This window comes from Hemiscyllium ocellatum, chromosome 16 (genome assembly GCF_020745735.1).
Source record: "Hemiscyllium ocellatum isolate sHemOce1 chromosome 16, sHemOce1.pat.X.cur, whole genome shotgun sequence".
NCBI lineage: Eukaryota > Metazoa > Chordata > Chondrichthyes > Orectolobiformes > Hemiscylliidae > Hemiscyllium > Hemiscyllium ocellatum.
In genome coordinates, this window is record NC_083416.1 from 46,240,131 (window position 1) to 46,255,005 (window position 14,875).

Consider the following 14,875-nt stretch of genomic DNA (forward strand, 5'->3'; position numbering starts at 1 on the left):
GTTGGGAAGAAGATTGCAGGTCAAGAAGGCGGTGCTGAGTCTGAGGGTTGGGTCTGAGAAAAGGTGGGAAAAGAGAAAGCTGGAGAAATCTGCATTCATCCCTTGTGGTTGGAGGGTTCCTAGGTGGAAGATGAGGCGCTTTTCCTCCAGGCCTCGTGTTACTATGGTCTGGCAATGGAAGTGGCCAAGGACCTGCATGTCCTTGGCGGAGTGGGAGGAGGAGTTCAAATGTTCAGCCATGGAGCGGTTGGTGCGGGTGTCCCAGAGGTGTTCTCTGAAACGTTCCGCAAGTAGGCGGCCTGTGTCCCCAATGTATAGGAGGCTACATCGGGTGCAGCAGATGCAATCAGTGATGTGTGTGGAGGTGCAGGTGAATTTCTGATGGATATGGAAGGATCACTTGGGGCCTTGGAGGGAAATGAGGGGGGAGGTGTGGGCGCAAGTTTTGCATTTCTTGCGGTTGCAGGGGAAGGTGCCGGGAGTGGAGATTGGGTTGGTGGGGGTGCGTGGATCTGATGAGGGAGTCGCGGAGGGCGTGGTCTTTCTGGAACGCTGATAGGGGTGGGGAGGGAAATATATCCTTGGTGATGGGGTTTGTTTGGTGGTGGCGGAAATGACGAAGGATGATATGATGTATCTGAAGGTTGGTGGGGTGGTAGGTGAGGAACAGTGGGGTTCTGTTCTGGTGGCGATTGGAGGGGGCGGGGTTCAAGGGCGGAGGAGCGGGAAGTGGAGGAGATGCGGTGGAGAGCATCATCAACCATGTCTGAGGGGATATTGCGGTCTTTGAAGAAGGAGGCCATCTGGGTTGTTCAGTATTAGACTTGGTCCTCCTGGGAGCAGATGCAGCAAAGGCGAAGGAATTGGGAATATGGATGGTGTTTTTACAGGGGGCAGGATGGGAAGAGGTGTAATCTAGGTACCTGTGGGAGTCGGTCGGTTTATAATCCAGGTAAATTTGAGATCGGGGTGGAAGGTGTTAGTAAAGTGGATGAACTGTTTAACCTCCTCGTGGGAGGACGAGGTAGCGCTGATACAGTCATCGATGTAGCGGAGGAAAAGGTGAGGGGTGGTGCCAGTGTAGCTGTGGAAGATGGACTGTTCCACATATCCTACGAAGAGGCAGGCATATCTGGGGCCCATGCGGGTACCCGTGGCTACTTCTTTTGTTTGGAGGTATTGGGATTGGAAAGAGAAGTTGTTCAGAGTGAGGACCAGTTCCGTCAATCAAAGGAGGGTGTCAGTGGAAGGGTACTAGTTGGTTCGGCGGGAAAGGAAGAAGCGGAGGGCTTTGAGGCCTTCGTGATGGGGGATGGAGCTGTATAGGGACTGGATGTCCATGGTGAAGATAAGGCGTTGGAGGCAGGGGAAGCGAAAATCATGGAGGAGGTGGAGGATGTGGGTGGTGTCCCGATTTCGGACAGAACATTTGACTTCGTGTACTGGGGACAATGAACAGTAGTTTGGCATTATAATCATTTACCCTTGCTCGTTTTGGAATTTTTATTTAGACTTGGAATCATAAAGAAGTTAGACAGGTTGATTTTATTTGAAGATTAGTGTTGGAAAAGGTGGTTTAAGTTTTACTGACTGTACAATAGAGAAAGGCAGAAGGCTTGAGAGGAGTGGTAGTTTATAATATTATTTGGGTTCTAAAGTAGATAAATTTATTTTTTGATTCTGTGAAGGTGACTTTTTAACAGTCGTCAAATCTTTTTTTAAGCAGTGCTTCAAAACAGCATTTCTAACATCCTAAAGTTTCTAACAGCATTTCTGACATGCGTCAGAAATTTACCTGTATCTCTACCAGTGTCATCTACTGCATCAGTTGCACCCGGTGTTGTCTCCTCTACATCAGGGAAACAGGACGCCACCTTGCGGATCATTTCAGAGAACATTCCTGAGAGACACGCACCCACCAACCTCACCGCCCCGTGGCTGAACACTTTAATTCCTCCTCCCACTTCGTCAAGGATGTGCAGGTCCTGGGCCGCCTCCACTGCCAAACCGTTACCACCCAATGTCTGGAGGAGGAACACGTCACATTCTGCTTTGGGACTCTGCAACCACATGGGATAAATGTGGATTTCACCAGTTCCCTCATTTCCCCTCCCCCCACATTAGGCCAGTCCTAAGCCTCCAACTTGGCCTCGCCCTCCGGACCTATCACCCCCCCAACCCGATCTCGTACCTTTATCTTCATCCACCTATCACTTTCCCAGCTACCTCCCCCCCCCCCCCCCCCCCCACCCCCCCCATTTCTCTCAGTCTCAACCCACAAACTTCATTCCTGATGAAGGGCTTATGCCTGAAACATCAATTGTCCTGCTCCTCGGATGCTGCCTGACCTGCTGTGCTTTTCCAGCTCTACACTCTCGACTTTGAGCTCCAGCATCTGCATTCCTTACTTTCTCCAAGTTGAATTCGAAGAAATCGTATGACTCAAGACATAAACTAGATAAGCTCCCTGGTGAGAAAGTTGCTGAAGTGTTTACTAAATTGAAGTTTTATTATGCACAGAAAGACACCAAAAGCAGATGCAGTTATAAATGCATAAGAGATGTACAGCATGGAAACACACCCTTCGATCCATGCTGACCAGATATCCCAACACTATCTAGTCCCACCTGCAGCACCCTGCCCACATCCCTCCAAACCCTTCCTATTCAAATACCCATCCAGATGCCTTTAAAATAAAAAGATGTGTACCAGTAGAAGTATACCAGTAATTTAGTTTTGGCATCATCCAGACTATCAGAGCTGCAAAGAAGTCTTCAGTTGTTATAGCAGTCTAAGTAGACAGGGTGGTGGGGAGTGTTAGCAGAATAAAACTAAGCTTTGCTTACAGATCAGTAAAGAAAAGTGAGTTATTTTGAATGTTTTGGGAAGAGATAGCAACTGAGAAAATCACAGCTGGTGAATGTGCAGAGATTTTCCAAAAGGACGCGGCTTGTGATCTCCTCAGTTGAGTAAGAAATTGTAGTGAAGAATAGGAGTCATAATTGATTGGGGTTGATTGTCTCAAGGATTATATTGTGGAGAAAGAGCTGAATCTTTGTTTCTTTTGACCTTTACAGATTTTCTTATTTTGTGATTTTTTTTGGTGTAATAAACTTTAATCTTTTATTTAAAAATATATATATATTAACAGCCTCTTATGAGTTGACTCAGTTAACTGACAACCATGATAGATTAGAGTGTTGATGAAGGGTTTTTGCCCGAAACATCGATTTTCCTGCTCCTCTGATGCTGCCTGACCTAGTGTGCTTTTCCAGCACCACTCTAATCTAGACTCTGATTTCCAGCATCTGCAGTCCTCACTTTTGCCTCGTTGACAACCATGTTAACTGAATTGAGAAAATAAAACTTGTAGACTATGAAGCATCTCTTTCATTGCCACCATTTGGGATCATAGGATAATAGTAGCATTCTTTTTATGCTGTCAGAAAGTGTAACATCTGTGGGAAAGGTCTCCAATGTTGCCTGTCCATATAATTATCTGTGGTACTTAAACTGGATTGGTTTAGCTTCATTACCTGGACAGCTACTTTGCAGTGCAATGTGATGTGAAGAGTATGGGTTAAATTTCTGCATCAGCTGAAGTTACCATTATTGATCCTCCTCAATGTCTTACCTGAGTCCTGGTGACTCTCAGGTTAAACCACCATAGTCATCTCTCTGAAATTAGAGTGCAGCTCTATGTTCTGGTAAGACTGTCATGACTTTACCTTTGCATTGTCATTTAATTGCTAGTGGAGATTAAGTATTTTCCATTCAAAATCCTTACTATGCTTAAAATGTTAAGTGAACCTAATATTAAAATCCTCCACAATAATTGCATAACCTCTTTCCAGCTGCTTTTATGAATATTATTGCAATATTGCAGTAACTATTATTCAGAGTAATAATTACTTTCCCTCCAAGAAGGGAAAAGATGGTAAGTTTCTTTCTATTTCATGTCAAGATTTTCTGACAAATCTAAAACTGACATTGGAAATATAGGTATGAGATGCACATTTTCTCTTGTATATGAATGCTTAACATGTACTTTGACACAGAGTGTGAGATTTTAACTTTGTCTCAAATCCCACACAGTTACAGAATTTAAAATTGGGCCTAAAGCATTATTGAATTATCCAGATAATTTGACGTCATTGAGAGTCTCGGAAAGAATCAGATCCAGGATGACTTAGTTCTTAGAATCATAGGATCTTACAGCACAGAAATAGATCCTTTTTGTTACACCTCGTCCATGCTGATCAAATTTCCCAAACTGAACTTACCTGCCTTTTGGCCTATAATCCCTCTAAACCTTTCCTATTCAAATACTTTAGATTAGACTAGATTAGACTCAGTGTGGAAACAGGCCCTTCGGCCCAACAAGTCCACACCGACCCGCCGAAGCGCAACCCACCTATACCCCTACATTTACCCCTTACCTAACACTACGGGCAATTTAGCTTGGCCAATTCACCTGACCCGCACATCTTTGGACTGTGGGAGGAAACCGGAGCACCCGGAGGAAACCCACGCAGACACGGGGAGAACGTGCAAACTCCACACAGTCAGTCGCCTGAGTCGGGAATTGAACCCGGGTCTACAGGCGCTGTGAGGCAGCAGTGCTAACCACTGTGCCACCGTGCCGCCCCCAAATGTCTTTTAGATGTTGTAATATACCTGCATTGACCACTTTTTCCAGCAGTTCTTTCCACATATGACCCACCTTCTGTATGAAATAGTTGCCTCTCAGATCCCTTTTAAGTCTTTTTCCTCTCATCTTAAAACTATGTCCCTTAGTTTTGAACTCCTTTGCCCTAGGGAAAAGACCTTTGCTATTCACCTTATCTTTCCCTCTCATGGTTTTATAAATCTCTATAAGGTTACCCCTCAACCTCCTACATCCAAGTGACAAAGGTCTCAGCCTATCCAGCTTCTCCCTATAACTCAAATTATTCAATCTTGGCAATATTCTGGTAAATCTTTCCTGAACCCTCTCCAGTTTCATATTCTTCCAATACCGAGTGACCAAAGCGGTACAAAATACTTCAGACATGGCCTCACCAACACCTCATGCAACCTCAACGTGACATCTCAGCTCAGTGATCTGAGCAATGAAGGCAAGCATGTTAAACATCTTCTTAATTATCTTATTTACCTGTAGCAAACCTTCCAGAGTTATGTACCTGAACCCCTAGTTCGACAACATTACCCAGAGCTCTACTGTTAACTGTATAACTCCTGCCCTTGTTCACTGTACCAAATGCGATACCTCTCTTTTATCCATATTAAACTCCATCTGCCACTGCTCAGCCCACTGGCCCAGTTGATCAAGATCTCTTTGAAGAAGGTTTTTAAGATGACATTGTCGACTATTCCACTAATTTTGGTGGCAACTGCAAACTTACTCACCGTGCCTCCTGAATTTTCAGACAAGTCATTTATATAAAATGGCAAACAACAGTGGATCCAGCACCAATCCCTATGGAACATGGCTGGTCACAGACCTCCAATCTGAAAATGAACCCTCCACCATCATCTTCTGTCTCCTCCCATCGAGCCAATTTTGTATCCAATTGACAAGCATTTTCTGAATACAGTGTGATATAACTTTACTAAGCAATCTATAATGTAAACCTTGTCAAAGGATTTGTTGAAGTCCACATAGACAGCATCTGCTTTGTCCTCAGCAGTCTTTTTGGTAACATGCTCAAAAACTCAAATCACAATAGATATCACAACATGATTTCCCTTGCACAAAGCCATGCTGACTATCTCTAATCAGTCCCAGCCCCTCTCAATGCATGTATATCCTATCTCTCAAATCCCCTTCAATGACTTAGCCACCATTGATGTCAGATTCACCAGTCTACATTTCCCAGGCTTCTCCTTCCAGCCTTTGTAATGCAAACCTATACATTAATGTGGAGGTTGATTTGTACAGTTGGCTAGATGACTGGTTTGCAATACAAAGTGATGCCAACAGCTTAGATACTATTCCCATGTCAGCTGAGGTCACTATGAAGGTCCCAACTTCTCACCTGAGTGACCTTTAGGTTAAGCCATCGCCACTTGCATGTCTCTAATGAGAAAGCAGATATATGGTTCTCTTAGACTGTAGTGACTTTATCTTATTAATGTGCCAGTACTAACAGGAGATTTAATTGCATTATGCATTTATGTCAACATTTTAGATTATGACCACAAATATTTTAGGTTTCAAGTTTTTGATTTATTATCATTGAATGTGAAGTGTGCTCAGTTTGATGAAATAAAACACCACAATTTTTTCTTTCCATGTGTCTGTAGTCAGTCCATTGTTAACTTAGCTGAATTGCATTAAACATTTGATGAAAAGTGGAACATATTATTTTTGCAAGAGAAAACCTTGAAATAAAGTTTAGAAACTGTTGTGAAGGGATCTTTTCAATATAATTAGTTGGGTCAGAACCGAACGAATAATTATTCACCTATTGGTTAGCATTTTTATTATTATAGATTTTGTTACAGAAAACACTACAACATGACTGAAATTAACAGTGAAACAGGATTCTACAGTGTACAAGTTGGTGATTCTACCTTCACTGTTCTCAAGCGTTATCAGGCATTGAAGCCAATAGGTTCAGGGGCTCAGGGAATTGTCTGGTAAGTAGGCCTACACTATCTAGTTAAAACATTCTTATATAAAATGTAATAGCTCAAATAAAGTCTCACACAAACTATGTATGAATTGGAATGTTTTTTGACTGTATAAAAGATAGCGGCTGGTCTGCACTCTACTCACTAATTTATTTTGTGTACACACTTATTTTAATATACACATTCTGTCTTGCCCAATTGTGCATTCTTTTCTGCCTGTGCTTTTTTTCATGTCTGTGCTCACAGACTCTTTCAGAGGCTTCCCAGTTTGAGGGGTACAGAAAGGTCAGTAAGAGGATGCTACATCATGAAGGCATTTATTGTACCAAGTTAAAAATCAATTGGAACCTAACTTGGCCCTTTCCTGTGTGGGAACCCAGAAGCCAATCGGAAAATACTGATTGGCCCCTTTAATTTGTCCTCAAGCTCTTAATGATACTGATTATTGCCCTGCTGGTTAAATCTAACCTCTGTAAAAATGGTCCAAAAGCAGAATGGAGGGACAAGATGTTGGCTAGAGGAGCTAATTTCTGGCCCTACCCAAGTCCAAATCTGGCTGTTACTGTTGTTCCTGTTTTTGCACTTGTATCAACTTTTGGTTGTCATTCATTAGCTGCTAAAATGTTAAGTCAAAAACAATTTCATGGAGTTTTTATTTGGGTTTTTTAAGACCATAGCTATTAAACCATAAGAAATAGGAACAAGAGTAGTTCATTCAATACCTCAAGCCCATTCAAGCCCCTTCAATAGGATTGTGGCTGATCTGACATTCCTCACATCCACACTCTTGCATTTTCCTCAATGCTTGATTCCCCTGCTACTGAAAAATCTATCTATCTCAACCTTAATATACACAAGAACTGTTGTGGTTCTGTTCGCCGAGCTGGGAATTTGTGTTGCAGACGTTTCGTCCCCTGTCTAGGTGACATCCTCAGTGCTTGGGAGCCTCCTGTGAAGCGCTTCTTGATCTTTCCTCCAGCATTTGTAGTGGTTTGAATCTGCCGCTTCCGATTGTCAGTTCCAGCTGTCCGTTGCAGTGGCTGGTATATTGGGTCCAGATGGTGTGCTTATTGATTGAATCTGACAGAACAGCCAGGGAATTCCTAGAGGCATGCCACGGATTCAATCAATAAGCACATCGATCTGGACCCAATATACTGACCACTGCAACGGACAGCTGGAACTGACTACTGGAAGTGGCAGATTCAAACCACTACAAATGCCAGATGAAAGATCACAGAAGCGTTTCACAGAAGGCTCTCAAGCACTGAGGATGTCACCTAGACAGGGGACGAAACGTCTGCAACACAAATTCCCAGCTCGGCGAACAGAACCACAACAACGAGCACCCGAGCTACAAATCTTCTCACAAACTTTGAATACACAAGAACTTTCCCCCCACAGCTATCTGTGGCAAGGAGTTCCAAAGACACATTTTTGTCTGACAGAAGAAACTTTTCCTCACTCAGTTTTAAATGCACATTCCTATACTCTGAGATTATGCTCTTTGATCTTAAACTCTTCTATGAGGGGAAACATCCTCCAGTTATTAACCCTGTCAAGACCCCCCAAAATCCAAATGTTTTGATGAGATCGCCTATCATTCTTCTAATTCCAACAAGTAGAGTCCTAATCTGCTCAGAGGATATCCCTCCATACCAGTGATCAACCTAGCAAACCTCTGAACTGCCTCCAGTGAAATGATATCTTAGATAAGAGGACCAAAATTGGTCAAGGTACCCCAGGTATGATCTCACCAGCACTTTCTACAGTTATAGTAGAACTTCTCTGTTTTATACTACAACCCCCCCCCCCCTTGAAATACAGGCCAATATTCCATTCACCTCCCTTACTACCTGCTAAATTTGTGTTTTGAAGTACCCCAAGTCCCTTTTGTATTGCAGCTTTCTGAAATTACTTTTCATTTTAAGTAATGCTCTATTTTCTTGTCCTCCCTTCCAAAACAAGCAACTTCAGTTTCCCAAATTATGCTGTTCCTGCCAACTTTTTGTCCACTTGATGAACCTATCAGTATCTCTCTCTAAACTGATTGTATCCATCTCACAACTTGCATTTTTACCTATTTTTGAGTCACCTGTAAATTTGGCTATAGTCCATTAGCTTCCTTCTTGCAAATCATTAATATATATTCTAAACATGTGTGGTCTCAGCATTAGTCTCTGTCAAGCCCCACTGACTAAAAGGCACCAGTTTGAAAAGGTACCCTTTATCCTCACTCACTATGTCAGGTTTTTTGCTCGAAGTTTCACACAGGAGATGCAATTTGCACACACCAACTTCTGCAAACTAAAATTTATTAAAGCTTATACAAGTTAGGTGACCCCTTTGATCCTCTTCACAGGCATGCACAGTTGAGTCCAAGAGTCCCTGAATAAAGAAAACACATCCCCTTTAGACAGGTCAGTTGGTCATGCTCACAGATACTCTGGCCACACCCCTATAGTCACATGCCACTCAAGACAACCCCCCCCAGTCACTCTCTCTCAGTCACATTTTACCCCAGATACAATGGTAGGATGAGCTCTTCCTCTGAGATAATGTAAATGTAAATGCCCTAATCCTGGGAAATGGTTGTGCAAACAATTTCTTGACTCAGTGATTCCCCAAGACAATGCAGGTGCAACATACCTACTTCAGGGGATGCTAGAAGGCATATCCGAATGGAAGAGATTGAATGATAGTGTAATTTGATGATAGTAGGGGGAGTAGTAGCAAATGACTGTCCAATTGTAGTGGGGGGCCGTTGGCATTCTTGCATGTATGTCGTCCCCACCCACTTCCAGAATGTTCACTCAGTGCAGTTTAACTCTTTAATATTACATTAATATCCAGAGAGATATTCCCATTTAATCTTTCAACATTGCAACTATTTCTTGCCCATTAAGCAGTTCTCTATCTGTACCAATATACTACCTCCAACACCATGGGACTTATCTAATGCTAAACCTTTTGTGAGGTACTTTGTCAAATGTCTTCTGGAAGTTCAAGTACAGCACACCTACTGGTTTCACTCGATCTGCTCTCAAGTTTTCCCCTCAAGGCTTCCTCAAAAAACGCCAATAAATTAGTCAGATACAATTTCCCTTTTGTGAAGCTATGCTGACTTTGTTTGATTAATTTATGGTATTCCAAACAGTCTTCTGTTACTTCCTTAATAACTGATTCCAACATTGGCTGTTAGGCTAATCAGCCTACAGTTAGCCAACTTTTGTTGCTGTTTGTTTTTTTTTGAGTAGGGATGTCCATTGGCAATTTTCCAATCCTCTGGTACCTCTCCAGAATCAAAGGATTTTTAAAAAACTTACAATATTTCTCCAAACAACAAGAACTCCAGAATTCCAGGATTTTTGGAAAATTGCAATTATATTTTGAGATTTTGAAATATTTCCTAAATGTTTACTACTTATTTGCCATCATACCTATCAACCTAATTGCCCAATCCACATTGGTCAATGCTTTTCTCATGCCCATATAATTGACTTTGTTTAAGACGGAAGCATGACATTCTTGGACTTGGTGAGAAATTTATCATACCAAGATTACTCTTTCCCAGGGAACTCTTGATATGAAATAATATATTAACCCCATATCTTTACACTAGAAAGATGTAAAATAGCCTGTTTTCTAGTTTGTCTCAAAAGAACGGGCATAGGCCATTCAATCCATTGAGCGTACCCTCCATCTGCCACATTTTGGCCCACTCTCCTAACCTATCTATATCCATTTGTCAGGTTCTTATCTCCTCACTCCAATTTCCAGCCCCACCTATTTTGTTGTCTGCAAATTTGGCTATAGAGTCTGTACTCAAGTTGTTAATATAGAATGTAAAAACTGAGGTTCAATGACCGAACCTGTGGCACCCCACTAGTTATATCTTGCCATCCAGAAAAAAGCCCATTATTCCTGACACTCTGACTTTTGACCATCAGCCATTCATCTGTCCAGGCTAATAAATTGCCCCATATCCTATATCATCCAACCTTCTGAATTAACCCTTTTGTACAGCACCTTATCAAACACCTTCTGGAAGTCCTGATAAATTACATCTACAGTATTCCCATTGTCACTTTGCTTGTTACATCTTCGATGAACTCTAGCAAATCAGTCTTTTTTTTTTGCTTAACTCCACCCAACATTAATCAACATTCTTTGTCACTGTTGTTCTAGTGTCATGGATTATTATTAAGGCTACCAAACCAATTATATTCAGTTAAACTTGCCATTTTCCCCTTTTGGCTTATTCATTAATTCACTACCACTTGACCACTAAATCTCATTAAGCACATTGTCCCATTCCCTTCCTGTGCTAAATATGAACAAAATTTATGTACTATGTGGCTTTAACCTTTCTGTCTTGCTTTATAGATTTTCACTTGTCTGAAGCTTCTTCTGACCAAAATGCCTTTTGTTCCCAACCCTACTTTTAGTTATTGGGATCCTTGCAAATATGTTCACATTTAGCAACCTCCCGCCTAAAATTACAATACAGTTACCCTTTGGAGTTAGGAACTGAGAATTTTTTGATGTTTTTGTTTTGAATGTCTAAATATTTTTCCAAGTTGTTTATAACAACCGTGCTATATATTTACTTATCCTTGAATTCTCTTTGCATGCAGAATTTCACACAATTCAATACATAAAGCAAAAATCTCACTTATCCTGTAATGGATGATGCTAAACATGATGCTGAAATTTCAAAAGTAATTTTCCCATTTAATAAGTTGGTTCTGCTAGCCACAATAGAAAAAATTAAATCTTTGTTTCTCAGCTTTTGTATGTTGGGGAAAAGTTTAGTTACTATTTTTTTTTAAATTGCAGTGCTGCGTATGATAGTATACTTGATGGAAGTGTTGCTGTTAAGAAACTCAGTCGACCTTTTCAGAACCAAACTCATGCCAAGAGAGCTTACAGAGAGCTTGTCCTGCTTAAATGTGTTAATCATAAAAATGTAAGTTGAGAAATGTTTTTGTAGTATTCCATTATCTTGAGCAAGTTAAAGATGATGAGCATTGAAAGTGAAATTACAGTAATATAGAATATTTATGTTATGCCTATAGGATTGAAAGGTTAGCACAATGAAGTAATGCATGATTACTTCCAGTGTACAATGGTTTGCTTCCTAAATTGGTTTCGATACAAACCAACAAAATGGAACTATGTTGCTTGAAATGTTCACAGTACAAATAATGCAAGGAAACATGTTGAACCCTGCAGTTGCCTGCAATTTGAGTAAGAAGTTGAGACAACAGGAAATGTTTGTTTGGAAAATAATAGGAAAGTATTATAGTAAGTTCTCACTTAAACTTATGGCTGAGACTCATATTCAAACTGCAGTTCGCATATGTAGAACCTTCCTCTCAAAAAGAAACAAATGTTATACCCTTCAAATTGAAAGACTTTATATTAAGTTCCTACATTGGTAAATTAAGCTTCTGGTTTAAAAATACGAGAAAATGTAACTTGCTACTTATAGTACAGGCACCAGCTTCATGCTCAGCAATCCTACTTCCAAACTTTTCTTGACCTGTTGAGTCCACACAGAAAATATTAAAATAAATCTCATGATACACAACAAGATTGCAAGCTCCATCAACTCACCCCCATTAAAATTAAATAATGTTAAACCAGCTAACTTTACGCATGGTCTTACTGCACTGTTTTTGTACTGTATTATCATGCAAAACTTATACACTGCAATTTAAGGTTCAAAATTCAGCTGTGTTTTTTCTTAATATATACGTGTCATTCAGAATGTTTAAGCTTACTTAAAACACGCAAGGATTATAGGGTCACTTGTGCTCCTAGCCACAAACATACAAAAATATGTAAAGTTTAAAGAAAATTGTGAATTAATTATGGTAGTGTAATGAATAGTTAACTGCTCCTGTAATTCAACTAGTATTAAATGACAAAGAAAATATTAATAATTTTGAATAAAATTGCCAAACTTATTCAACTTGCCAGTTACCATGCTTAATACGTAGTTTACCATTCTATTACAATGTGCACACAATAATTTTAACATTCCTTTGCTACAAAATTGGTGCACGTTATGCTTTTCTTGCTTCACAAAATATAATGTGTATTATTATGTTTTGAGAATTCATATTGTAGTTTCCCTGTTGAGCAGCCTGGGATATTGTATTAAACTATGGGAACTCTATATTAAATAATCATTTAAATTTCTTCTTGCAGATTATTAGTTTGTTAAATGTATTTACACCGCAAAAGTCTTTAGAGGAATTCCAAGATGTGTAAGTATTTGAGTGAAATGTGACAAAGGTAAAAGATTATGAAACTTTATTGTGGACAATTAGCATCGTGAAGTACATAAAGGTTGTAACATCAACTCTGTATTCTGTAGTTACTTGGTAATGGAGTTGATGGATGCCAACTTGTGCCAGGTTATCCATATGGAGCTAGATCATGAGAGAATGTCTTACCTTCTATACCAGATGTTATGTGGTATAAAGCACCTTCACTCCGCTGGCATTATTCACAGAGTAGGTATTCCAGGTTTTAATTTAATTCATTTTTGGAACATGTGTAAATGACAAAGCATGGAGATTTTTTTCTGGTAAAAGTGCGTTTTTGAAAATGTGATAAATGCATCATTTTGCACTAAATGCGTATTAAAACTTTGTGCATTTTTCATTGATTGTGAGCTTGCAAGAAAGCTTATTCATTATCTCCATGAGATCAGAAAAGCTTGTTTGTAGTATGTGAATCATGAAGGTACTTTTAAGTTATTTCCTATTGTCAGAATTGCTTTAGGTATTTTTAAGCAGTTTACTTTTTAAGCTGATGTATTTCTGTTTTATCTTTGTAAATGTTTTCTTTTATCTTATAACAGGATTTGAAGCCCAGCAATATAGTAGTAAAGTCAGACTGCACACTGAAAATTCTAGATTTTGGACTGGCAAGAACTGCCTGTACTAATTTTATGATGACCCCGTATGTAGTGACACGATATTACAGAGCACCTGAAGTTATTCTAGGAATGGGATACAAAGAAAATGGTAAGCTGATTGAAAAAACAGTCAACTTATTTAAGATAGATATTTAGTTGATATGAATTCCTGGGTCACTGTTTTGACAGTTTCATTCTTCCTTCGAACTTAATTCTTCTTGTTGGATTAGAGTTCTCGGTATCATTCTGGTGCAGTACATCACCCACATAGTCATTTTCCTGTTGGCAGACATTGCAGCAGAGTCTGATCTGCTCAGTTGATATTCACAAATTCACCTCTCAGCTGGAGTGTTCAGGCTCTCAAACCCTCTTAGCTCTCACCTTCCCAAGGTTGGAACTTGAAGCCATGTGTAGCATATAATTTATGCATGATTTGAGATTAATTTACTCAACAGGAGATGAGCATTTATTTTAATTTTAAGAGCGCTATGGATGAATTAGAATTTTAACAAATTTGATGTTTTTCTTTTCAACTGATATAGTGATTCAATTTAAGGGGAAGTTGTAGGATAAAACTCTGGGGCATAAAACTGTTGTGATATAAGTGCAAACACAAGCCTTGGTGTAATGGGTGGCTGATCTATAACAGTAGTTTTGTACCTAAGTAGCAAGTTGAAAACTACTCCCATAGTTTTAGTCTTGCGTTATCAGTTTTTCTTTTGGACCCTTTCCCTCAGCTTCTCTTCGGACTAATTTGAAATTTTTACCACTAAAGGTGGGCAAATTGCCCTAATGTTAAAATGCTGTTATTAATTAATCCAGATCTGATAAATTGGCTTTCTTGACAAAACCAGTCAGTTCAAAATTGTTTCTGGACCAACAGGCTCAAGAATAATCCAAACTACGTCTGTCCCAATTCCTCATTTCCATACCCTTGACGAATGTTGCATCTGACCCAATTAGCCTTTGAGCAAGCTGAAGCAAGACACCCACAGCTCAATGATGGCGTGATGAAATCCAGCTCTCAAAGTTCAGGGGCATTTGCCAGCCAGCAATCTGCACATCCAGAAGATTTTTCCATGGCTTAGATGTATTTTGGTCATTTTCTAGTTGTTTGTTTTAAAGTAAATATGGAGTACAGGTACTGAAGATACTGTACTTTTTAAGAAACTAAGCAAAGGACAGCGTTCAAGTTGACGTCCTTTCTTTGCAAAGCCCAAAGTCATCTCACTGACTGAAAATTAGAGGAAACTGCTCTTGAAGAAACCTCACAGTATATTGTAATGCTTAATATATTAAATACCCAGT

General features: G+C 39.9%; 1 protein-coding gene across 5 annotated transcripts in view; it reads left to right on the forward strand.

The window, feature by feature from the left end:
* The window catches only part of LOC132823401 (mitogen-activated protein kinase 9), a 145,364-nt gene that overhangs the window by 22,101 nt on the left and 108,388 nt on the right, over positions 1–14,875 (forward strand). For 2 of the 5 annotated variants that reach the window (XM_060837199.1, XM_060837201.1), the window contains exons 3-7: positions 6,508–6,642; positions 11,476–11,605; positions 12,853–12,911; positions 13,022–13,160; positions 13,511–13,676. In XM_060837199.1, the coding sequence (XP_060693182.1) occupies positions 6,521–6,642; positions 11,476–11,605; positions 12,853–12,911; positions 13,022–13,160; positions 13,511–13,676 (616 nt within the window). In that variant the 5' untranslated portion in view covers positions 6,508–6,520. Of the gene's footprint in view, positions 1–6,495; positions 6,643–11,475; positions 11,606–12,852; positions 12,912–13,021; positions 13,161–13,510; positions 13,677–14,875 lie in introns of those variants that run through there. The other 3 variants (XM_060837200.1, XM_060837203.1, XM_060837202.1) reach the window with 3 other exon arrangements.